At 36.3% G+C, this 26,946-nt stretch overlaps 2 protein-coding genes and 1 long non-coding RNA gene across 8 annotated transcripts in view; 1 reads left to right on the top strand and 2 right to left on the bottom strand.

Annotated features, from left to right (window-relative positions):
• LOC114144400 (glutamate receptor 2-like) overlaps nucleotides 1-2,974 on the bottom strand; it is a 55,959-nt gene extending 52,985 nt beyond the window's left edge. For 2 of the 6 annotated variants that reach the window (XR_003595482.1, XM_028017170.1), the window contains exon 1: nucleotides 2,725-2,972. Coding sequence is in view for 5 of the 6 variants with exons in the window: in XM_028017170.1 (XP_027872971.1) it covers nucleotides 2,725-2,794 (70 nt within the window). In the remaining variant the exon portion in view is untranslated. Of the gene's footprint in view, nucleotides 1-2,724 lie in introns of all 6 variants that reach the window. The other 4 variants (XM_028017169.1, XM_028017167.1, XM_028017168.1 and 1 more) reach the window with 4 other exon arrangements.
• On the top strand, nucleotides 2,908-11,386 carry LOC114144402 (uncharacterized). Its single transcript, XR_003595483.1, has 3 exons — nucleotides 2,908-3,046; nucleotides 7,457-7,545; nucleotides 10,408-11,386. It is a non-coding gene; the product is annotated as an uncharacterized LOC114144402 (long non-coding RNA).
• LOC114144401 (glycine receptor subunit beta-like) lies at nucleotides 7,033-26,314 on the bottom strand. The gene is made up of 12 exons (XM_028017171.1): nucleotides 26,051-26,314; nucleotides 19,170-19,224; nucleotides 18,031-18,157; nucleotides 16,124-16,230; nucleotides 15,078-15,145; nucleotides 13,955-14,181; nucleotides 12,990-13,072; nucleotides 12,765-12,902; nucleotides 11,378-11,530; nucleotides 9,828-9,976; nucleotides 8,591-8,749; nucleotides 7,033-7,744 (listed from the first exon to the last, which is right to left on the bottom strand). Exons 3-12 carry the CDS (start codon nucleotides 18,150-18,152, stop codon nucleotides 7,451-7,453), a joined length of 1,500 nt encoding a protein of 499 aa, XP_027872972.1. The 5' UTR covers nucleotides 18,153-18,157; nucleotides 19,170-19,224; nucleotides 26,051-26,314; the 3' UTR covers nucleotides 7,033-7,450.
• Nucleotides 26,315-26,946: the final 632 nt, after the last annotated feature.

Below are 26,946 nucleotides of genomic sequence, written 5' to 3'. Positions count from 1 at the left end.
CTCATCATTAAAAGTGACACCAGGATTTTTCATTGAAAGTCTAAAAGGTAGCCTGAAACCTATATCTGCTCCCACCAATCATCAACTTTGACCTTTGGTGCAATTTGGAAGTGTGTGTCCATCTCCACAGTTTGGAGCTTTGTCATAGTGGTGATTGCTTCCAGTCCAGCTTTGAGTTACCAAATTACCAGTTACCTGTCACTGAATCATAAACTACTGGGGAGCCTCCACAAGTGATTAATTATTTGTGTCATATATATGTAACATAAACATTTCTATAGATGACTTGTTGGCTGTACATCCAGAATTTGAATCTTGGATTTAATCAAACTTTCCTTCATTTCCTAGAACATCTGGTTTGTTTGGGGAGGTTAATTAAATGCTGACGCAGATTAAAAAAAAAAAATCTCCTAGAAACCTCGATCTCGGTTTGGTTGAAGTGAACTCTGGTGCAGTTCGAATGCATATGTGAACGCCAAGCGGACCGAAGACCGCTCCAAAAGCAGGAAGTGGATTATAGAGCATGGCATTCTGGGTAAATACAACCAAAACAAATGCATGAGTCCAGTGATAGCGAGTGAAATAGCTTGTGGTCTTTTACCAAAGACAAAAGAAAAATCTTACAACTCCTAAAATATGATGCTACTCCATTTTGGAAAAAAAAGATGCTCATATCTTGTTTAGAGGTTTTTGTGTTGTTTCCTTCAGTCATTCTTTCTGCAGCGCCTCCGCAGGCACGGAGGAGAACTGGTTTTTCAAAGGGTTAGTTTTGTTTGGCACAATGCAGTGTGAAACCAACCCACACTAGCTGAAAATTTAACAAATGTTGCAATTTTGGTCCCCAGTCAAACCAATTCTACCAGACTATCAGGTGTGAAAACACCTTGAGACTGAGATTTGTGACTGGGGTCCATTGAACTCATCGTCATGTTCAAAACCTTATGAATCGGGGAATTAACCTAAATAGCAATCAGAAGGGTACGCTTTTCTTACAAAGGGATGAATGTTGTTAGCAACAAGACTTAAGTAAACTATTGCATTTAAATATAAATGTGACTTTAAAAATCACCTAAATCCACTTTCTTCCCTCTTGTGAGCAAGTCGTCTTCACAACGCCTGGATGCCTAAATGCATTGGCATGCTCCATATGACCTTTTGGCAGCTATTTGTGTTAGCTGCTAACAGGCGTACCCAATGAATACATCAGTGAGTGAATGTTTCCATACGTGCCAAAATTCAGACAATTTATAGATCCAACGGCAAATGACTGACAATCAGAGCTAAGCTTAAAAAAAGCTGAACTGATGAATGAGGCAGGTGTGAAAAGAGGTGACAGAAACCAGATTTCAACTAAATCCTGTTAAGTAAAAACAGCTGCAATGTGCTGAGCATAGCATCACAGAATGAAAACATGAGAGGGAAGGTGTTGAATGAATTAAATGCAAGAAGAAAACAGAAACTGGACTCAGACAGATAGAGATCAATTTTAACAGAACGGTCACAATATTTGTATCAAACAAAAACCCAAAGAATATTAAATTGTTGCACAAAGATATAAACCTTAATAAAACATTAAGCAACAAAGCAATGGAAGCTTGATAAAAATCCAAAGTTTTTGAAAGTATTTAAATGAGTAAAGAAAGAAAGTCAGTTTCTCTCACTTTCATTTAAACAACCCAGCAAGGTAATGAAATGTGCAAAAGTATCTTTAAGGCTTTTGAATTCCTGATCTTTAGATTGTTCAGTGAACTGCTTCCCATCTGATTCTAAACGCAACAGTCAAAATAAACAAAGCATTTAACCTTATTAAGATTTATTTAATGTAAGATTTCGACAAAATCACCAACAACATTTTTGTCTTCATATACATTCTGTCAGTAAAAAGAAGCCGTTAACTTAGGATTAAATATAATTAGTTCAAAGCATGGAGGTGAAGAAGCTGAATGCTCAATTTAAAAACAGTTTCCAAAAGAAAACAAATGGAAACAACAGACAAATAAGGAGAAAATACCTAATGGAAAAAAAATAACAGATTAAATAAAATAAGTCTAAAAAAGTCACAAAATGTAATTCAGTTAAGTCTTTTGGTCATGTGTTATGTGATATATCTCGTATTTTGGATTTGTTGTGTTTTATGCTGCTGCAATTGAGGGCCATTCTTAGAAAATAGTTTTTTAATGCATGCAAGATGAATTAAGATAATCAGAAATAAATAATCTATTATTGAGCACAATACAATCTTATATATATATATATATATATATATATACATATATATATATATATATATATATATATATATACTGTATATATACTGTATATATATACAGTATATATATATATATAGTGAGGTATCCTCTGTAGTCTATCATAACGTTGCTCTGCAGCTACATAAAACTCAGTTTAAATAATCTGGAATGCCTTTAACTACAAATATCTGCAGGCGGCCTTATCGCCTGTAGGTTGTTGTTGCTGCGATATTTACTAAAAAAAAAACCATGTTAACAGACCGGAGACTGCGTCGACCGAGGGGCTGTCAGGAGGCCTCCTTTCCCACCGCAGCATCAGGACAGGGAGGAGAGAGGCCCACAGTGGGGGCGCGATGAATGGGAATGAGACGGCAGCATGCAGAGGAGGAAGCTAATTAACATGCACGGCGGAACAGAAAACGCAAAAAAGAACCAAAACGATGGCTTCACGCCAGAAACCCAAAAAACACCCTACCGATCTGGACGCTCGGAGAACCGGAAAATGCCTGGCGGAATAAGAAAGTCATCACAAGGAGCAGCTTCATGGTGGCGTCCGGGCTCCTGCACGCGATGCCACGTCGATCTGCTGAGCGGTTCACCAACGCATCACCATCAGGCGCGACGCGGGCTCATGGTGCGGGTCCGGGGCTGCTGAGACACGGCTCGGCCACTGCAGATGCTCTCTGATCTGGATCCGGGGAGGATGCGCGTGCCGCTGCTGCCGCTTCACTTGCAGGCACGCGCCTTGAATCGTCGATGAAGCACGAGAGCAAACCGAGAGCAGCCGACAGCTGAAGGTACGGCAGCGACCAGATGAGGTAACGCCGTCAGGTAGGGGACGCTATGTGCTGGAAATCCTGGAGTCCTCCATGTGGTAAGATGTTTTCAAATATTATTTTTAGATAATCGATCAATTCCACCTGCGCGCAGGTGATGAATCACCTTTAAATTATTTAATAATAAAACAACACAAGACTTGAATCAGTTTTCTATCTCCTATGTTTTTTTTTAATAAACGTGAGTAAATCAGACAACCAAGTGATGTTTTCACTTGGTTGTCTTGTTATTGGGCTCAGAAAGTTCAATTCTGAGCCAGGTTTCTTCTCAATCTGTATTCAGAAAGTTTCTGCTCTAAGTGAAAAACAATGTTGAAGAATACATGTACAGTTAAATTTTGGCAAATTTAACTTTGCAGGATTAAGGAGCATCCTGCTCCTTAACCGGAGAGCTGTTGGGTTTATGGGCTAATTGGTTTGGCTTCTGTTAGAATGAGACGTTTTAGGGCCTCTGTCACTTTAAATCCAAACAAGCTGCTGATGGCCACGCCCCCAAATCAATGTTTACACTCACACATGAAATTGATAACAAAAATATACATAATTATATTACCATACATATTTAAAAAGCAGAAGCAGCAGAAGTGGATAGTTAAAAACCAAACACTTGTCTTTCTATACAGCCATTGTGAAAACCGCTGACTAAACATGCTGGAACTGAGCTTGGGTTGCTAGGTAACGGGTGGAGTTCCACTGGGATTGTTAGGTAACATGGTGGGGTTTGTTGGGGTTGCTAGGTGAGGAGCAGTGCTGGTTTTTGAAATGGCTCATTTTCCAGACAGCATAAGCAATTAAGTTATTCTAAAAAAAATGGTTGGATGTTGTGGTTGGGATTTTTAGAAGCATTTGAGCTCCAGACGGAACTACAGAAACATGCAAAATGTCAATTTTGAGGGAAAATGTTTCCATCCCACCCAGATCTCTACGCCACACTCCCTGGTTTGAAATGGGAGAACTTTGTGTTTTACAATTTTGCAGCAGTTTGAAATGACTGTTTGTGGCAATCTTTCACTTCTCCTCACAGCAGCTACCTTTATGGGTTGCCATGTCAATCGTCGCTGAGCAACAACCCAATCATCTGCCTCCCCCTCACCCTGTCCCCACATCCTTCTCTGTCACACAAACCTATAAATCATCCACTAACCTTTTCTGTGGTCGTCCTCTTTTTCTTCTCACTGGCAGCTCCATTTTTAACATCCTCTGTCCATCGTTCCTCCTCTGCTCTTGTCCAAAGCATCTCAGACTTTCTTACTCTTTTTGGTAGAGCAAATATACCCAAATCATCCATCATAGCAGATCTCACGACGATCCTGTCAACCTCTTTCATGGTTTCAACTATTCTTTACAAATCACTCTGTCACTTTGTCTCTATCCGCCCCCTCCTTTACTTCTGTCCTTTATTTGTTTTGTTTGACACCAAGTACTTAATACATTCCCTCCGCCTCTGTTCTTACACAAACCCATTAATTAATTAGAATATAACTGAAACGTTCATTTAAATCAGCAACTATTTCACTAAGTGAAACACATTATGCAGATTAACTACACCCAGATTTATGTTTCCAAGCTTTTATTTCTGTTAATTAGGAAGATTTTCTGCATGCAGCTAATGAAAACACACCACTTGAGTTTAGAATATTAAATATTTTTAATTAAAAACATGTTGGCTTTATAAAAAGCACCAGCTAAAAGCTTGTTTTTGTCCATTGACTGCTTAAGATAGGATCTAACAGGTAAGGCAGAATGAATGGACACATTTAAAACACACTACAAACTAACCAACAAAAACAACAGGATGAGAAAGTGCTTCAGCTGTTCATTTTCTCATGCATGAAAAATACAACCCAGAAGCTCTAAATCAGTGGTCCCCAAACTACGGCCCGCGGGCCAGATGCGGCCCGCCTCCACATTTGGTCCGGCCCCCTGAACAATACCAGAGTATTTTCATATATGTGCATTTTTATTTGATAAGTTGGACTTTTGCAATAAAATGTTCCTTAGTAATGAACTTTATTTATTATTAACTATTAGTTAGTAACTATTTTATACATGCATATAATTGACCCTAACCCTTTTTTTTATGTGGAGAACCCAGTGTTATTTGGTTATTATTTATTTCATAAATAGTGTTATTTCCTGACTTTTGTTCTCTGAAGAATCCAGAAAAGGTGTTGGATAAATTGTATTTTTAGTATTATCAAATATTTGTTGTATTATGTAGCCTTGTAGTTACATTTAGATAATGTTTCTGTGTGTTCATTAATTCTGATTTCTTCCTAATCCCTCCTTGGAAGAGGGAGGTGACAGATATTCTCAGCAGGACTCCCTGTTTAATGGAAGTGTTAGTTGTTCCAAGCTGAGTTTTACAACCCTGGAGGAAACTCTGCTTTGTTCTTTGTGATACAAAGCCGTTGCTTTGAAGCTATACAACGTGTCCCATTCGACGCCGTGTCTGGAGCAGGAAGGATTTAGATTGTAGATAACATGTGTTTAGTTAGTGATTGTTATTTAGCACTGCAACTAAAATGCTTTGACCCCACCCTTTCAGAGTTGCAGTGCTCTCTGTGATAGGGTTCCTAAAATCAATAAAACAGAGGAGCGGGAGATGTGTTTTTTAGAGCGGTAGGAGATTTGTAACTGAAAGCACATCTCTGTCCGTTCTCCTCGCGAGAAACAAAGAATCTAACTCTCTTGTCTTCCCTGTGTTTGTGTAAAATTGTCTCTAATAGGTATTTAGACCTGACAAAAGGTTATTTGATTGTGCTTTCTGAAAAACAATACATTTTTATGTTTAGCACTCTTACAATCGTCACACTTTTTCTGTTACAAACTGACCCCGGCCCCCCATCAGAGAAGGGACAAGTTATGTGGCCCTCACAGGAGAAAGTTTGGGGACCCCTGCTCTAAATGGTTCACAGCTGTGAGTCGGAGACTCAGTTCCTGCCTGCTATATTTTGTCAACACAAGAACTGTGATGAAAACCACGATAGTTCTACAAAGCTGGGATGAAACTATTATTTCACACTAAAATTTAGCAGGATTTAGACATTTTTCTGCCAGTGGAATGTGATGTTTTTAATGTTTTGTATCATGGATCTGTAATGGCTTTGGGTTTTAGAATCAAAACCCATCAGTCACATGACATTTGCAACATTAAAAGCATCATTGATCTGTTGAAGGACCCAGTGCAGAGAACGACTGTGAAATTTCAACGTTCTTTAATGAAAAAAGAGAAAACCTACAGGGGAAAAACCTAGGACAGCTGACAAGGTCATAGATGGATCCAGTAAAAAAAAACAAAAAAACAATGAAAGCCAGAGAGATTTATATAAATTGGAGTGGTGTGATTGTGATTGTTTCTAAAGTTTGTGATCATAATTTCCAGGCATCGTTTACATGCAGATTTACAGCCTCTGACTTCTTCTGGTGCAGAATTATGACGCATGTCTCACATCAGTAACATAAAAACAGCATAGAGACAGAAATGACCATTCAGACCTCCAATACTTTGGAAACATTTGGACAACTATCCAATTTTATGTGGAAGTGGCACAGACTGAATTTTTTGAGAGGTGAAAAGGTCAGAATTACGTCGCATTTGCCTGATGTTCCTGATCTCGGCTTATTTTTTGATTGATTGATTTATCAGTAAATAAATATCATAAATGACATCCCTTCTGTCATTATTGTGGAACTTAGCCAATAAAAAAATAATTTTGGTAACTCTAACCGACCTAAAACAAAACTATTATGGTTTGTTTTTAACTTCAAACAGTGAGAAATTTTTTTTTTGTGTTTTTTTTATTCAGCGTTTGTTACTACACTTGCTGACACTAGGGAGTAGTGTTACCCAGCCACCATCGCATATATAATAAATATAAAAATCCAATATAATCTCAAGTTGAATCTTTAAAATAAGAATATGTATCAAGAAACAGAGTCACATCTATATTTTTGGAATGTATTTATTATGTAAGCATGTATTTGACAGTATTGGCCAGCTGAGACTTGTATGCATTTCTGTAAAGAACTACAGTAACATAGTCTAACTGGTCTGACTGCAGCATAGTTTAAGTAACACAAAACATAATGCTGTTGAACACAGAAACGCACATGCAACATTTTTCCATCTGCAGGCGGAAGCAGGGCAAAAGAAACAGCTTTAAAGTTTCAGGTTGCGCTCATTTACAGTAAGGAGGAAAAAGCGGTCTTTACAGTTTTTACATGGAGGTATGAAATATAACATCATCACCTGTAATATGAAATACCAGGACAAATTCAGGATATTAATTTGCAATGTCATTTATGAGCCTCGGTACAGTTACTTTCTATTATGATACAAGCTAATTTATTTTGATCTATCGTTCACAGATAGGTTGACCAATAAACCACATTGAAGAAGAGGAAAGAGAAGGGGAAGAGAGCTCTTGCATAGAGGTCGACGCGCTTAGCAGCAGCAGGTATGACAGGTTTTGGTGGTGGGGGTTTCTTGTTGGTTTTGTTCTGAGACTTGAGAGCTCCTGTGACCTCAACAGGTTTACCATAACAGTCGAAGTTGGAAAGTTCAAAGTCTCGAGGTAAAGACCCCACAATGCTAAAGTCATTAGAGCGAAGGTCTGACTTGGAGGTGCAAACTTTCTTGCAGCGATTTTCAACCACCTGTTGCAAAAAGAACAAATGACTGAGCAGAGCTGGGTAGTAACTAGTTACATTTACTCAATTACATTTACTTGAGTTACATTTTATGAAAAAAAAAAAAAGAACTTTTACTGAAGTAATTTTATTATAAAGTATTTCTACTCTTGAGTAAAAGTTCTGGATTGAATGAAAAAACAAAAATTCACCAGACACAGACACACACCTGCAGTTTTTGTTAAAGTTTTATAAGTTTTTTATTGAAAGAAACTGATTTGGAAACATTTTTTTAAATCTGCTTTTGTTATTTTTTGCTGTTTATATGAATTATTGTCATTTTGGACCTTTAAATAAAACAATTTACACTTTTCTTTATATTTTGGTCCATCTGACAATGTAATTTTTAAATATTAAGAGTAATCCAGTTACTTTACTAAAGGTAAAAGGTGACGGTAATTTTATTTATATAGCACATTTTCAGCAACAAGGCAATACAAAGTGCTTACTTAACTACTTGGTTACTTTTTTCTACATATTCCATTATATAAAATAAAATCCAATGAAAATGCCTCGTTTTAAAACTTGATTTGTTTCGCTTTTAAACTTTCTTGCAGCATCACCACATTGCATCACTGTCAAAAAAGTATTACAACATGTGAAAACTGTGACTAAATTTATTAGGCGTTTTCTGTATACGATTTCAAATAATAAATCCATGTCAGGAATTATATTAAAATAATTTTCAAAATTGTATTTTTTAGCTGCATAACAAATAATTGCTGTATTTCTGTTTAAGGTAAAAGCAATTTGATTATGTTGCGCAGTAGATTTTCTGTATATAATTTCAGTTTCTCTGCAGGTTGCCTTCACCTGTAAAGTGTTGACATGAATGGGCGTTCCACCTGTCCCATTGACTGTGTTGTTTGATTTATTTGAAGGCTTCTTTGCTTCCTTTTCTTTCAAAGCTTTTTCCTTTGTGGCCATTTTTGCTTTCTCCTCTTCAATCAGTTTGGGACTGTTCAGAAAAACCTACATAGAAAGAAAGAAGTGTGGTTAGAAGAGTGCAGAGCCTGTGGATTGGAGCAGACAATGTGAACTTTAAAGGGATCCATGACCAGCTGTATCAAGAAACATTTATTTCAAATGTAAAAATAATACAATGAAAATACTGTAGGGTGATTAGTTTTTTATGCATTTAAATAAAATATTGTTACACGGAGGTCGGCTTAAATGCATCCTGGGTAGATGTCAAATGCTACGTGCTACAGTGCTAGCTATGAAAAGTAGTGATTTTTACACAATAAGTAACATTTATCCCTTTCACTTTGAGCTGGATCACATTGAAATTGAAGGTAATGCAGAAATGACAAGAGGAAATGAAAATAAGGAGAACCAAATGGATGAAGAGGACAGATTCAGCCAAAAATCAGGTGTTTGAGCAGCTGCTGCTTGGAAATGGGTGTAGCAATACTGCTAAGAGCTCCAGTTTCTAACTTAATTCATTTTCTCAAATATAATGTGTCACAATGACGTAAAAATGCTTCATTGTCACTTTAAATATCCATTCATTTTCTTGCGATTTGTTTTTATTTCATGTTAGCTCCTGCTAATGGTACTAGCGCTAGCTAGCGTTGATATCTGGTATATAATGACATGTGAAACTTTGAGGCAGTTTGCTTCATCCAAACTTTTAAGGTTGTTCTCATCAGCTTCTACAATGTTTTTCATTTTGTTTTTTATTTTTAGGCTCGACTTCACTAAAACTTACCTGCACAGGTGAAAGAATGGCCACATATAATAAAGACATACAATTTTTGACATAAGTATGAGTTTATATTCATACGTAAATAAGACTATATGTTGTTCTTTGTTCTACAAACATATGTAGGCTAACATGTTCAACTAGTTGTGGATCACTTTAAGACAGTATCCTGCACAAGTCTGCTGTGCTGACTTTATTCATTATTTGTAATTTTTTATACCTTGAAATCCATTCAGGGTTGTTCAACTTACATTTGAATATATAGATTTATTAATTTATTGAAGTTTCTTTCTTCCTCAGAGTTTCTTTGTGTATGCATGTGTGTGTGTGTGTCTTAGAACCGACCTGCACCACAGCATATTCCACCAGGGAGAAAAACCCAAAGAGCAGGCAGGCGATCAGCCATATATCAATGGCCTTTACGTAAGAGACTTTTGGTAGCTCTGAAGCCAAGGACATGCTCTCACTGGACAGAGAGAGAACTGATAAAATACCTGGAAATAAGCAGATGGTAACAGAAACATATATTTTGTCAGATCAGAGCTATCTTTTCTGTAACCCTTGCTCTACAACAATTATTCAAAGGAACGCACAAAAGGAGAAAAAGTATTTTTAGCACTCTCATGTGTAAACGTGATACATCAGACTTACAAAGACTTTGACAAATGACTCATTTTCAACTGTGTAATAAGTTCCTGTCTTAGCTTTCATGATTAAAGCGTCCATGGCTAAGGATGATTAATTTATAAAAATAAAGATATAAAAATAATGTTGTTAGATATATGCCATAAGCATTGAGTTAGATTGTTTGGCTGTTGGGATACCATTAATTTATAATCCTAGCTATTTTTTTTTGCTAAAGCCATTAAAGTGATGAAGACATCATCAGCTACCAGTGACAATGTAGTCCTTGTCTCCTTCACAGCAAGCAAACCCCACTGCTATCCATAGGAACCAGCTAACCAGGACAGCGAGCAGCCGAAACAACCTACTCTCCACTCCACACGACTGTTAGACGACAGCAGGTCTAGACAAGCACCTCAAGCTACATCTTTACGACTGGACATGGCCATTATATCAGAGGCCAGAAGGTTTTATTAGTAATAAAACTGAAATATTCCCTGGGAAGATTGTAAAGAATGTCAAAAACATAAATACTGAGGACAAAAATGTGATTGATTTATTTTTCAGTTTTAATGTGACCTATTATGCTTCCTTGAACAGGTTAGGAAAGGTGTATGGGTTATACAAAACACATTCATAAAATTTTTTGCACTAATTCATTTTTAGATAATGAGATTTTAATCTGTTCAGTTTGGATGTCCTTTGAGAATGAGCTGTTTTAGGGCGTCTTGTCACTTTAAATTCAAATGAGTCCCTCTGGGGATTGCTGGGGGTTACTAGGTAACGAGCTGAGCTCCTTGGGGGTTGCTAGGTAACGGACAGTGCCTGCTGATTTGTGTCGTTACATTCCGGAGGTTTTTGAAATGGCCCATTTTCCAGACACCAAAAAACATGAACTTACTGCCAAAACTTGTTGGGAGTGTTTTTTTAAGCACTTGGGCTATTTTTAGAACCATTAGAAATCCAAGTACAAGTATAAAAATGTGCAAAATGTGAATTTTGCATAACATATCTCCTTTAATTTGTGCCGTCCACTAACAGATGATATGTGGTTATCAGTGGAACTCATTACATCCATCATAATGTTATACCTGATTGGTGTGAATTCTGCTTTGTTCTGACAAAATGATTTTGTGATTTACGATTTGTTTATTTCAACTTCATACGACTTGTGAGTTGGAAGATAAATTTAACATCAATAAGTATTACAGGTCTGAAAATGGGTGAATGAAGCCAAAACCAACATAGTGTATATGTGTGCTTGTGCTCACCAAGTGGTACCCGTGCAGCTGAAGCGTCTGGGTTGATCCAGAATGACAACCAGGACAAAACAACAAGCAGCAAAGTCGGAGCGTAAACTCCCATCATGTAGAAACCAACCTGTCGACGCAGCGTAAAAATCACCTCAACACAGGTGTAATACCCTGGAAAAAAATCATAAAAATGCGGCGTCATAATAGTTAAATATGTTGCTATAACTCTTTATAAACTCTGAGTTAAAATGATAAAAATGTTTGAATATGAACTTCAGCAGGGATTATTTCAGAAGGTGTGTTTGCACTATTGCAGCATTGCATTATTTTTAGCTCAGAGTCCCAGTAAAATACAAGCAGCTTTTTTTTTTTTTTTTTTTTTGCAACAGTCAAGTCAGCCAAATTAGGATTCCTGTTTCTATAGCAACAGCTCCCTGAAACAGAAAGGCACAGTGACAATGCCGGAGCGCTCAGTGGGGAAAAAGGCATTTCTGCAAAACATCTGATGCTAATAATGTCTCACGCCCACACAAGCAACACGCTGTGAGTTTGCAAGTTTGAAAACACAAACGGTCTGCAGAACCTGTTGTGTCTGATTACACATTAAGTTTTATTATAGTTCTTGGCCTTAGCAATACATTTCAGAAGAGTCAATTTACACAAATTATATTTTAACATGCAGTATTTATTCACCAAGAGCTTAGTTTGTACAACGGCGTATTAGAGTTGATGTAGGTAGAAAATATAGGAGGAGTAAATTTCTCAGAAACTTTCCAGAAAAATTGTAAAATTTCTACATTTGAAAAGTAAAACATTTGATAGACATTTTGAGATTAAGCTCAGAATTTTTCTTGAAACAACAAGGACATTTCTGAGTTTCAAAAGTTGAAAAGTTTTGACTCAGAAATTTTCAAGTTTTTTTCTGAAAAATTAGAAAAAATGATTAATCTCAAAATTTCAGAGCTTTTTTGACTTTTCAAGCTCATAAATGTCATTTTTGGCAGAAATTTACTTGTTTGTTTTCTTTTTAATTTTCTATCTACATTGGCCTTAATACACCATTGTGAGTTTGACCTTTTGCATGACCTATAAAACACAGCCACTGAGGTTTTCATCACATTTACTTGACTATCAAAACTAAACTCTCCAAAAACTAAATTGAACTTCAGCTGTACTTCACTCTGCAGATGGTTTTCTATTTTAAATAAACATTAAATCAACTTCCACATTGTTATAATGGAATATTTGTGTGTAGAATCTTTTATTAAAGAGATTAATTTAGTACAATTCAGTCACTTTAAGTCTGTAACATGAAATTTAGAAAACATGAAGCACTGTGAACAATAACTGTATGCACTGTATCTTTGCACAGAGTTACTTAAAGTGATAAATCAGGATTACGAACCCGTTCCTTGGTAGTACTTTGTACAGTTTCCATACTTTATGTCTTCTTGTTTGATGTCAAACTGTGGGAGAGCAATCTCATCCATCTGAACCGGGTCTGACTGCCACATGAACACCAGATCACTGGTGGTATAACCAACTAAAACATGCAAACAGACTTAGGTTATGTGCATCTATTTATATAGTGAGCATGTTAGTGTTGCATTGCAGGCATGTTTCTACTCACAGCTCTCCAGCTGCATCTTACAGAATTGTGTGTCCATAGGGAAGAGTGTGAGATCCAGGGGACAAGACAGAGTCACTGAAAGTCTGCATATAGGTACATACACAACACATCTGGGTGAACAACCATTATGAAGTAAATGCTAGCATCATTTTAAAATAACACATTTATAGTTTTTAGAGGGAATCCAAAGGAGTAATATGAGCTAGCAAGGCCTCCTAACTAACACTACAACTTCCCATTTTTCATATTTCTTATTGCCAGATAGTAATTACACACTAAAAAACAGACTTAACATTTTCAAAGATTAACTTCTACAATTTAATTTGTAGAATTTCTATATTTTAAATTAAAAGATAAAAGAAACAGCAGATTTTTATTTATTTTTGCCATATTTCATACATATTGTATTTTAATTATTCACATGCATTAATTTGTATTCATTCATTCGACATCCTATGTATATTTTGAATTCCTAATTTCAAATTTTCATGATCCAAGTCAGAAAGTTCAGCTGGAAGACCCGGTGAAACAGGAAGACTGCCTCCAAAACTCAAAAGTTTCTCACCGACTCAGACCTCAAAATCCAACATCAGCATACAAAATATAAAAGTCTCAGTACTTAACTGTTAATTTTCACTTTTGATGTTATTAAATTAGCCACACAGAGAGTTTTAATTATCAATCTGCGAATATTTCAATACATATATAATGCAGGTACGGATCTGAAGTTAAAACTTCAGGATTGCAAATCAGTTCCACCAAAATCTACAAACATGAATGTTTTTGGTTTATTTTCTGCTTTTTGCTCCTTTTTGTTATATTTCTCAGTCTATCCTCAGAGTAAAAATGCAATTTTTGTGTTGGATGTCTGAACTGGTGCCTGTGCACATGCATTAAACGCATCCTCATTTTCAAACCGTTTGACCAGTACGTGTGGCTTAATGTCAGAAGACGTGGCTGGATACCTCATGCTGATTAAGACATCTCCATTCCTGAATATGAAGAGAAGAATGTTGTCCTGTGTGACATCATGAAAGTTTGCATTTTTTTCATTGGCAAAAAACAGGTCTGGTTTCCACAAACACTGGAACATTTTGGGATCAACAGTCAGCGCTTCACTTTTAAAGTCAGTAGGCAGTCGAAGACGAGGGTCGTTCCATCTCTGACGAAGAAATATATTCACTCTGTAGTCCTGGATAGAAAACATGCTCATTCAGTTTGAATCCTCACTGCACTTCCATTACAAGGGTTTGAAATTTAGATACAGAAACCTCAGATTTAAATAATTTATTTTGTGAATGCTAATATGCATGTTAAACTTGATTAATAAAAGAAATAAAATGTTTTTTTCCCCTGTTTTGCTTTTGATAACATATTAATATTTTTAGGAATACTACAATACAATGAATAGAATGAAAAATAAATAAGAAATAGAATGAAAACAATGCCGTATTTGATTCTTAAAGTCTTTAATAATTAGCATAACTTCTGTATTTTAATTATCAAAATAAAAATACAGTAAAGTTCTTAAATGAGGCACTAAATCACTAAAGTAACCAGCAAGCAATAATGTTCATTTATTTGTTTCATTTTATTTAACTGTAGTAAACTAAACTAACCGACGGACTTTTAACAATATTACTGAGTCTTGTTAAAACTTTGCAATCTGTATAATATTGAATTCTGTAAATAAAAAAAAGCAATAAGAAGAAAGTACCCTCACATCTCTGATATTCATTTTTTTTAATTAGTTGAAAATGAATTTCTAGCAGATTAGCTTTTCAGTCCTTAATGTTGTAGGTCTCTGGTGAAATCAGGATAAAGATGAAAAAAGACAAATTTCTCTGGACTTACCCCAAACTTGAACAGAGGCAGGAAATAGATTGTTTTTGTGTAGATCAGATATTACAGGATTTATTAACTACGTAGAAAAATACTGGGCTCATTTTATCAGCTGTGGTTAATGTGTTGGGACTTGGACAGTTATAAAGACATATTTAACTTGAAAAGTCAGAATTTTTTTAGTGCAGTTCTGCAGCATTATTTTAACGACGCTAGAAATGAAACTAAGTGTGTCAGTGGAATCACCATGGTCGTCTCCTGGATGGAGCCAAAACTGTTGATGAAGATGTTCACCCTGGACTCGACTGGAATACCTGAAATAAAGCAACATGGCCTGGAATATTGCAAATGAGCAAATAAATGCAGAGTTACTGGTTCTCAGCACTGCAAAAACACAAAATCTTACCAAGTAGTAGAAGATATTTACTGCAAATATTTTAGTACTATTGAAATAAGACAAAAATAACTTGCCAAGTAACTTTTTGGCAAGAAATATGAGCTTGTTTTAAGTAAAAAATATGTGTGAAAATGTACTAGTTCTACTGGACGTTTATTTCACTTTAACATGGGAAAACGTGTGTTGTTTTAAGTGAAGTAATCTGCCAATGACACCAGCACTTTCTTCATCAATATTAATAGATTATTTGCTTAAAACCAGCAAACAAAATCCTGAATAGTTACCTGTAAGTAATGTTTGTCTCATTTCAAGTGTACTAAGATATTTGAATCAGAAACTAGACCAAAAATACTTGTTAAGATCTTGTGTTTTTGCAGTGAATAAGTAACTTCTGTAAGACTATTTCATGTTAATGTTCCAAGCAAAACGCAGTCTCTGCATTAAGATACAACTAAATCCTTTTGTTTCTCCTATTGGTGCGAGTAAAGTCATGTTGAATTTCATTTGTGCTCTAAAGTCAGAAGCTAAAAATCAGAACCAGAATGCTTTGTGAAACAACTCTGAGAACAGATTTATGACACTGGTGTTCATTGTTAGGCATGAATTGCTAGTTGATTTTCTGATGTGACGTTATTTCCAAATATGACCTTCAACCTCTGAAGCAGATGGAGTACAACCTCAATGAAAAAATGTTTCCTCACAGCTCAAAACATTTCTACTTTTAGTTATTTTTGTTTACATGGACAGTTAGATTGTCCATTTCATTTCTAATTGTCCCGAATAGCAACCTGTTGTAAACAATTTAGCCGAAAGTTGGGAGTCATTCCTTCTTATTATGATTCAGTTTAACAAATTAAGTTTACATTTGTGCCCGTTGTGAACATTTCCGCATTACCTTGAAAGTTGGGCCTTATTCTTGGGTCATAACTGACCATCAGACGATTCAAAATGTTGGAGGTGGAGTTAGCTGGAACCTGGGCTAAATCCTCCTGAGACAGCTGGCTGTTAAAAAGAAAAATAAATTACATGATTAGATCGAAACAGGAACTGAAAATTAAATACTCACCAATTAAAGTTATTGTATTTCAAATAATGCAATAACTTTAACACACTTTGGTACCAAAAAACCACAGGCAACTTAAAAAAATCTCTTGTTATTAGTGAAATAATTTGTCAGTGGAACTAAACTTTTTTTTTATATTAGTATTAATGAATACTGAGTTAAAACAAGCTCCTATGTTTTGCTGAAAAGGTATTTTAAGGTAGTTTTATCTCATTTGAAGTGTACTAAGATATTTGCATTAAAAATAGACCAAAAATACATGGTAAAATTTAAACATGCTGTAATATGTTAGCAGAAGAAAAAAATGACCAAAACATCTGCCCCAATTTACATGGAACAAACAGAAAAACCCTTTTGGTGAGATGGGGAATGTGGAGTATCCAGTCAAAAAAGGAAAGTGTTTGACTGGTTTCCAGAAACCTAAAGCAGCACTCCAGTTGTAATCAGAACTGGGAATTTCCTGCTTCCTACTGGGAAAGTCTGATTTCACAATAGATAAAAAAACAAGACAAGTCATTTTATTACAAATAAAATGTTTTTAACCTGAAAAAGCAACACAATTTGTTCTATACAGCTACAAGTAATAAAGTTATACATAAAACAAAAAGTTTCACACTAAGACTTTGCTCTGATTATTGTTATAATAACATTTTACATCTGTCAGCAGTTTTCTTTTTGTCAGACTCTGTACTGAGGATGGGGCTTTGGGCTGTGTTATCTCTTCTCCAGCACATCTCAAATATTCTCAGTGGGATTAAGGATTAAACTCTGTGTTGACAAAACCATTCAACGCAGCCAGAGCCACTGTTAGCTTGATCATCATGAGTCCTGGTTTTGTAATTTAGAAGGATCCTTTGTCATCAGGGCAGAAAACTGTGCAAATAAAACCTGTGATCACACAGATAGTCAGATGATTCTTTTGGCTCCTAACAATAACGGAGCTAAAGGCCTTAATGTCTTCTTGTCTTTTAACGTAAATCAAATCTCCATTTTAAGATTTTTTCTGACTGTAATTTTACTTTCACCATCTTATTTACGTAATTATAAATGCCTGGTATTTTTCTTCTGTAAAATGATATGCTAACCACCATGATCTCAACCTAAAGACACCGCAGACATTACATGAATGAACGCTGTTTTATTCCCATTTAAATTGTATTATTTTTAATTTGAATCAAAGTAATCTAACCCAATTGACATAGACAGGATTTTATTAAGCAGCTTACCGCATTCTTCTGTATTTCTGATCGACGAATTTTGATTTCAGTTTGGTTATCTTATATTTTTGACAAATAATCTGAATGACCTCGTATGTCTGAACTCTTTTAGAACTGGTTTATGATGATACTTTATAATCATCATATGCCAGTGGGAGTTTTTCCACCGAGTTTTGAGTATCAGACCAAATTTTATAACGGTCCTCTGAAAAGCAAAAAAAAAAAAAAAAAGAACAGAAAACAAAAAGCAAAAGAAAAAAAAAAACATAAAACAAACCACAATAACTTGTGGTTCCAGGTTATTAACGTTATTAATTATCTCTTTGTAAATCAGAAAAGCAAAACACAAACCAAAGCAAAACAAAAAAAAATGTTTTTCTGTAATAGTAGTAGTCATGGTTCCAGGTTATTAATGTTATGAATTTCCAGTAATTCAGATCTTTAAATTTATTTTCATATATTATTTTTGCTCCATTTTTATAGACAAACTGTTTTTTTTAAATTATTTTAATTTTTACTTACGATGGACAGACAACTTGCTTTCCTTTCTTTCCTTTTTTGGTGGATTTTCCTTCTTTGGCTCCAGCAGTTTGCCAGCAGGAGAGCAGCAGCAGCAAAATCATGGATCTAAATACAGGAGCCATGTTGCCTGAAAAATAAAATTGAACAATAATAATAAAAATGGAATTATTCATTTTACACAAAAAGATTTACAACAATTTTTGAAGCCCTTTTCTAAATGCAATTAGTGAATCGAACAGCAGGAGGCGACTGTATTGTTTTACAAACATGGAGTCACAGAGCCCTCTAGTGGTCTAATATAACTACTACACATTCAGTTTCCAGACTCGCAGTCACCGCTTCATATTTTCTGTCCAGAAAAACACAAAATCTTACCAAGTATTTTTGGTCTAGTTCTAGTACGAATATCTTAGTTCCCTAGAAATAAAACAAAGCTAACTTACAGGTAACTTTTCAGATATAGAGGCCTGTTTTAAGTCAATAATTCATTGATAATGATGAAAAAGTTCTAGTTCCACTCGCCGATAATTTTGCTTGTAACACAGGAAGAATATCTTACTGTAAGTGAAACAATCTGGTGAAGTAAGTAGGACTTTTTTCATTAATATTAATGAATTATTGACTTTAAACAAGCTCTGATAGTCTAACAAAAGGTTACAGATGAGGTAAGACGAAAGTCTTATTTCAAGATATTTGCACTAGAATCTAAACCAAAATTACTTGGTAAGATTTTGTGTTTTGGAGTGCAGAAAACTCTGAGCTTGTATCGTCTTCACTGTCTCTGCTATTTTTGGTTTTACCTCTAATTTATGAGCTTATCTCCCTCTCCCCCCAATTTTTAGAAGCCCTTTTCACTTTTTATCATTAGAATAAATTTATACAACTTAGTGTGCAACAACCAAATCTGACATCCCGACAGGAGGACATCAGCCCTCCTCTTCTTCTTTATCTTCTCCAAAAAAAACACAAACAAAAAACCCAGCATGCACCTCCAGAATTACTTTAAAATCATGTGGGACAGCATAACCGATCCAAAGCCTCTCAAGACTAAAATCTTTCTTCTGCAGAGGAACGTCTCCTCCTCAGCGTGGAACAAACTCCCTGGCATGAAGCCATGAACCGCTGAGCGATAAATTTACCTTGGGGACTCCGCTGGGACCAATGTTGCTAACCTCAGCTCATCAGGTCGACCAACTGCAGTGAAATAAGAGGCAAGTCAGCTCTGTCTATTCACACATGTTGAGGTTTGGAATCCCAGGTCGTCATGGGTCTGCTGCTAATAAACTCACATTTTCTTCTTGGTAGTCAACTGATTTTAAGCTCATTATATAATGACTTTGGTAGACAGAAACTGATCTCTACTGGATTTAAAAAATAAAGAATGAAGTCAACTGAATTTGTTCTCAACTGGATCCAGTTATATATGAGTAAATCTCTATAAATTTGAATATGTGTTCGATGGGGCTCGATTTTCAGAATAAAAGTACCTTTGGAAAATAACCTTTAAATAGGTATTAAAAAGACTTTTTCATTAAACCATCAAATATTTATCTGTTTGATGTAATAATCTAATCTGTAATATTGTTTTTTCATTATCTGTAATGAAAAAAATAATGTTTTTGCAAATATTTTTGTACAGTTTTGGCTTACTCACTGCTTTTAATATGTTGTATTTTCACCAAATTGTATATTTTTTAAACCTGTACATTCTAGTTAATGATTGATGATTAACCGATTAATCACAGTTAATCCGATTAATCGTTTCACCCCTAAAGAGGTCATGGTTTCATAACATTACTGCAGAGTATCTGACTTACTGTATGTGTAAAGAAGAGACAGAGGTGTTTTCTGTTTACCAGTTTAATCGTTCTAATTAAGCAGGAACTAGCAAGAAAAGATCATTACTTTAGAGAGAATTACTCAGCATTGACTTTCATTTAAATAAACAACCCATCAAAGAGATTAACAGGCATAAACATTGCACTGTGACAGTCTATGGAATTAAATGTGTGTGTGTATGCATAAAAAAAAGTTTTCTGAGTGTTTCCAAAGCTGCAGATTAAGAAGAGGAGAGATTGCCCTGCGAGTTCTGTGCAGCAACTAAGCACATGAAAGCAATTATAAGAAGATTTGGGAGGTGGAGATCCAGGTGTTGGTAACACATTAAGCTGTCAGTGAATTAGAGTGGTGATGGTGTTTGGTACTTCTTTCTCTCTTTAATATTCTGTGTAATGAGTCTAATAGTTGCAGGAAGCAGGCCCTACTGATGCTGGCAAGTTTGCGGGGTCTTGTATTATGTTATCCTATATTATACATGCATAGGATATAATGTAAACAGCACCATCAGAGATGCAATAAGTTTATAGCAGGTGCGCGAATGATCTAATATTCTAACTGTTGTTTCCAGCCGGCTCACATTGTTAGCAGAACTAGAGGGCCTTAAAACCAAATTTCGCTCAGGGCCCCATGGAGGCTTGGGCCGGCCCTGTTCCGCACCGTCATGTTCCTACCATTTCCTGTCGTCTTCTTCGTAACATCAGATTGTTGAAAAACCACCTCATTCTGGAGCAAAAAGCTTTTAAAGAGAAACGTGAACTTTGTTGTAATTGACGCAATTTTTTCCCCCGTAATTTCACTTTGCGCAATTATATGGTCAATGGAAATGCAGATAGTGTCAGTGTTGGTGTAATCTTTCTGAAGGGATAAAACAAATCCTTTGCTAAAAGCTACACTTCTCCGTCAATGACTGCAGCATTTCTCTGGGACCAAGCATCAATTTCACATCATTTACTCCATTTACTTCAGCAATCAGTTGAACAATATTGCTTTTGTATAGTAAAACAAATCCCATCCTGCAAAGAAAACCACAATAATCCAAGGGGAAAACAATATATATCATTTACAGCAACACTTTTTTCTTTCCAATTACAGGCACCCAACGGACCTCAACAAAATGCTCCTGCAGACCATAACCGACCCACCGGATCGCCTCGGTGTGCTCATTCCATCATCTTAACACACTCTTCATCATAAAGTGCACCACTGAAAAACAGAAAGACTTGAGTGAAGATTTTAGTCTCTTGAATCTCTACAGAGGAGCATGTATGAGCAGCTAAGGCTGTTAGCCTGATTTATCTGCCTGGATTGATTCAAATGACACCGCAAAGCTTATGTAACTGTGTAATTACAGCAATCTATTCCGCGCCTGTCTTTTCTGAGCGTCCAAAGGAGTACGGATAGCCGGTAGAACAATTTAAAGTTTTCAAAACTCTGTCAAAGTCTGTGAGCCGTGGCTAGAAGAGTAATGTTCTTTAATGTTAATTGGTTGTCATTTGTCTTCTGAGAAAATTTTCTTTTCTTTTTTTTTTTCCATTTTGAACTGTGATACCTGCTTTAAAGCACAACCTGTCTTTAAGAACAACGGTGATGCAGTATTGTAGCAACTGCAGAGGAATGAAGCTGATGAGCCATAAAGATACGGGAACAAGTTAATGAAGCTTTATGAGGGTTAAGAAGAAAAGGGACAATCATTGAGCAGCAGTTTGATTTAATGAAGGGAAAGGTGGTTCAGATATGAGCAAAGGAAAGGTCAAAACATGTTGCACCATTTCTTTGTGGATCTAGAGCAGTCTTTCTCAAACTGGTCTGCGAGGTCCGGCATGTTAACATCCATATATTTGCTGTGAAATGAGCTGAAAGTGCAATGCTACAGTTAGCTTACCAAAGGATTATATTTAAAAATAATAATGGATAAATTCAATTAAAAAGAAAGCCCGAAGAAACCAGTGGAAAGTTTCTCAAGGTGTTTTTGAATTCTATTAGGTTACCTAGCAGGCATGCAGGTCTAGGTCTGCAGCTGTGCTGAGTGCGATGTGCCGGTGAACAACGCTGCGCCCCGCGCTGACTAACTGCATCTTAACACTTGAAATAAAATTATTTATGTCAGGCTATCCACTGGCTGATGGAAAATGTTTGGTTTTTTGCCAACGCAACACAAATCTATTTTTCTCATGCTTCCAAATCACAAATAGCCCTATTATTATTATTATTATTAGTGCACACAACACTTGAAGTAAAGAACTTTTTTTATTTCCATATGTTTTCCATCATTGGAAAGCTTAGAAAACATACATTCAGAATCTGTAAATGACTCAAAACGCCTCGGGTTGACTTATTTAGGGTTTTATTGTGGCCAGTCACATTTACAAAACAGCGCCACCCTTCACTTTAGGCGGAACAAAGATTATGAGTTAAAAATCTCATATTTTAATTTCAGGTTGTTAGATGTTGTGTTTGTTAAATGGGGTAAGTGATCCGTGGCTGGAAAAGGTTTGAGAAACATTGAATTAGAGGACACATCACTGTGAGACAGTGGTGAGGTGTACGGTTGTATGGTAGGTGTGACAGATCCGTTCACGTTTGGGACGGGATGCATATCAGGGGTGAACTTTGATCCCCTTCTTGTTTGAACTTATAAAGAACAGATTGACATATGAAATCAGGTTGGAGTCACCATCGGCCATAATGTTTACAGACAATATTGGGATCAGGACTGAAATGTTTAGTCAGACTAGTAGTGACTAATCAATTATCGAAAACATAGTCAATTAATTTAGTAATCGGTTTATTGTTAACTGGAGTACACTGACTCCAAAAGGCCATTTAATGCAAAAGCCCCCAACACATTCAGAGCAGTAATTAAGCCTCTTTAAGATAAAAACACCTTTGTCTATAAATATGTTTTACCAAAAACTCGTCTCGTGGAATAGCTTTAGCTTCACGTCGTTTAAATTCACTAGAAAATGTTTGCGATTCAATTTTCTTTATTTTTGCTTTTTTCCCCTCGTCTCTCACCTTCCCTCCAACCCACACAGCGTCCCTGATCAGATTTGTGATTGTGCCACATTCACATGCCTTAAACTATAACACCATGGCAATGTCCAGCTAACTTAGCTTAACTTAGCTAAACAAACCTTTAGTTTCTGCTTAATTATCATGCAGCTCACTGATGTGAAAGGGGCTCACAGGAACAAACAGTGGATGGGAGTAACAACTTTAAACTATGAGGGCTGACATAAAGATGCAAGTTTTAACTGGATTAGTTGGGATTAGTAAACGCTATACTGGATGTTTGAGGTTTAACAGATTCAAACATGGCTTCTGAAGCATTATTTTTATGGCCTCTTCCCTCAGCAATGCAACATGAGCAGAGGGAGTGTTGCAGCCACCAGCAGGTTGTCCTTAAACGCTGCAGCCAGAATGTGTTGATCCATGACCTGTGATGGACGCCAAGGTGGACGCAGCGCCTGAAGCAAACTCACCGCAGCTGCATTCTGCTGCTACTGTCTCATTTATGTGACATGCCAGCGCTGCGGTTGTACAGACGACACCAGAATCCTGACAGAATCCACTGTCAGGAAATGAACACGTAACAATGCAGAAGCAGAGCAGAACTAAATCAGTTCCTTCATTTTAAAGTTTTTGTTTTTCTGTTTACGTTCTACATTATAAATTATAGAAACATGGGGCTGTGGAACGGACAAATCGTCCGTCCGTCCGTCTGTCCACCCATACAAACAGTCCTGATAAAAGTTTTAAGACAAATTAGCAAGACATAAATTGCTATAAAATCCAGATGTGGTGCAGCAAAGTGGTACATGTTTTGTTTTTAATAAACCAAGAATGTTTACTTGTTCAATAAAATAGCTTTCTATCCTACATTGTTGCTATAAAGTATCTCTCTCTCTCTCTCCCTCTCTCGCCCTCTCGGCATGCTGTCATTTGGGTCAGAGTTATAATTCATAACTATCCAGGTGTTTTTTTGCTGAGGGCTCACGTGTTTCCTGTCAATGTGAACAAAGCGGCTCAGCCACGTAAATGCCCTGCATTGCTATTCTTAGTGTGCTGAGTTGGCGAGGCCTGAAAGGGAAACTGTGAGATTTTTCTGTGTGAGAGCATGATCTGTTCCCTACTAAAACTTAAAATGAGTACAGCAAGCTCCAAAGTATATAAAGGCAGTGTGGCTATGGAATATGTCATTTTTAAATGTACACATTATATTGGAGCTGTAATGGGATTCACCTTGGCTTTTACCACAAGTGAAAATATTTCTGAAGATTTTCCACATTCAAACGGGGGATTTAACAGACTTACTGACAGGGATTAGAAATAATCCCTAATCAGTGTAAGAGCAATTTAATAATTCACATTTCACCGTGAGATTTCACTTTACCTAAAATAAAGATATGCCTGATTTCTCATATTATCATTTTAAAGAAATGTATTCTTGGCAGATATTATAAGATTTTTTCTTTTTTCTGCTGCCTTTCATTTTATTTATTTGTATATTTTCCTCTATTGTATATAATAGGTTTGCTTTTAATTAAATAAATAATTATCAAACTTAATTAAACTAGACTTAAAGTAACTGAATATAAGCTAATAGTAGCATTAGAAAATAACTCCTATATTTCTTTTCAAATGACTTTAAAATTAAGCTTTAGAAAATCAAAAGGATTTTTGTGACATAAAAGTTATTTATGTCTAGTTTATTCTCAGTTAAAGAGTATTTTCTTTTTCACTCTGCACAAGCTGAGCATTTACTGGGGATTACTTCCAATATAACATATCACAAAGTTATTTTTAATTAAATATTTAAGAAAATATAATTTCCTTTTTGTTACTTAGTTATCATGTTATTTAAAATGACTTTATTAATCCAAAACCTTACTTTTGTCCTGTTTGTGCAGGAGAAAATAAAATGTTAGTGATTTTATTCCTTTGTTGGTTTCTTAGGGAGTCTTCAGTTTTGAGATAAGCTACTAAAATCTGTAAATAGAATGTATTCATCTATGTTTTTCATATCATATTTCATATTTTCATGTCCTCTGTTCTGTCCTCTGTGCTTATTTTCATTAGTAACAGCCCATGAACTGACTAATAACCAAAAATATTTGGACACCCCAGGTTTAAAGAATATGTTTCAGTGGCGAGGAACAAAGTGAGTAACTGTAGCTAATTTGAAGGCTAACAAATAGAAATCTGTAGGTACTGATTATAGATAAACAGTAAATTATTTATCATTATAGTAAAACATATTTTTCTACTACACATTGCTCTGTTTACAAGGTTTAAATTTGTCTCTAAATCAATAACAAAAATGAGAAGAACAACTTAAACGCAGCAGAGATTCAAACCAGAGACCTTGTTGCTGTATGGTGGCCGCGCTAACCACCGCACTGCCGTGTTGCCCATTAAATCAGTCAACTTACATTAAATCAATGTTAGTGGATAACAGCTCTTCAGAAACACTGCATGCTATAATACAGCAGCATGAAGGACTGACTGAAACAACTGAACCGCAAGGAAATGTGAGCAACATTTCCAGAACAGACAGATCACTATGCAGATTTCTACAACAAAGACTTTCTGTTCAGTTCAAGGCAACTGAGGAGACGCCAAGGAGACATTCAGTTTCTACTCGTTTCCATTCTGTAGCAGTAAAATGCTGGAGATGTTGGATTGATCCAAATCCTTTCTTTTGTCCTTTTTATCCTCCACTAGATCTATAAATCCTAGAATGTTCATTCACAAACTCATTACAGAGGATGCCTGTGAGGACGTGTGAGAAGTGATGGGACAGGGAAGCGGAGGAAGAGGCAGAAAGCTGTACAGAGTGTGCAGGAGGGGAGGAGGTGTGTGTGTGGGGGTGGGGGTGGGTACTGCGGCGTTAGACTACACGGGCAAGATGCAATGACACAGCTTGCTGACGCTGTTAAAGCCACACACACACTCTCTCTGTGTCTGACTGCAGGAAAACTGTAAAAAGTCATGAACAGAGCAGAGCAGGTATGGGTAGAAATCAGGCTTTTTAAGCACATGCCCGCTCCCAGGAGAAGAGAAAACACTAAAATCCTTTATGACCACACTTCTTTGCTCTTCTCTCCCTACATGCATGCCCACTCTACCTTCAGAAAACAGTCAGACTGACAGATTAATTTCGCAATAGTTTGCTGCTTACCTTTGATTAGGGGAGTGGTTGTGTGTCCTGCATTTAAAGCGAGCCAGTTGTTCTCACAGTGATGCCGCTGTGGAAAGAGCTGGAGAGCCTGTCCTCTCTGTGCTGCGCTGTCCACTGTGTGTTTCCTCTGTCTGCACTGCTCCTTTACTCCGTTACAAGTTCCCTCGTGCCAGCTTACAGGGAAGTAGCTCACTATAGACTCCCACACGCAGCTCAGAGAGTAGGAAATTAGTTTACCAAAATGCTATACACACTCTTTATTTATCCAGGTTGAAAAAAACTCAGACTGAGATTGAGGTACGAAAGCAATATCATATATGACAAACAAACATCCAGCCAAAACTATTACTAGAAGGGACCTATTATGCAAAATTCCCTTTTTGCACATTTTTATGCTTCTATTTTGGTTTCTACTGCTTCTAAAAGACACAAAACCATTTTTCTGGCAATAAGTTAATGTTTTTGGTGTCTAGAAAATGAGTAGTTTCAAAGACCTTTCTATTGTTGAGTCACACTGCCTCGTTACTTAGCAACCCCTGCCGAGCTCCAGCACATTTGGTCATCTGATTTTACCACTGTATTCACTGTACAATGGCTGCTGGAAAAGACAAGTGTTTTGTTGTTGACTTACTATCCAGAAACTACTTGGCGCATTCGTGTTGGTTTGTGCAGGAGGCTCTACTTCTGCTGTTCAAAGCTGTATGGTTGTATAATTGTGCATCTGTTTGCAGCCATTTTTACATGTGAGTGTAAATGTTTAATTGGGGGGAGGAAGGGGAGTGCAGCTTATTTGGATTTAAAGCATAGTAGGTTACCTTTATATAACAAACAAATATACAACCAAAGCTTCTACTAAGACTATGCTCCATTTCCCCAAGGACAGAAATCTTTTCTAC

The sequence above is a fragment of the Xiphophorus couchianus genome, chromosome 5 (assembly GCF_001444195.1).
Source record: "Xiphophorus couchianus chromosome 5, X_couchianus-1.0, whole genome shotgun sequence".
Classification (NCBI taxonomy): Eukaryota; Metazoa; Chordata; class Actinopteri; order Cyprinodontiformes; family Poeciliidae; genus Xiphophorus; species Xiphophorus couchianus.
The sequence above is the reverse complement of the archived record's forward strand: the minus strand, read 5'-3'. Positions and strand labels throughout refer to the sequence as shown.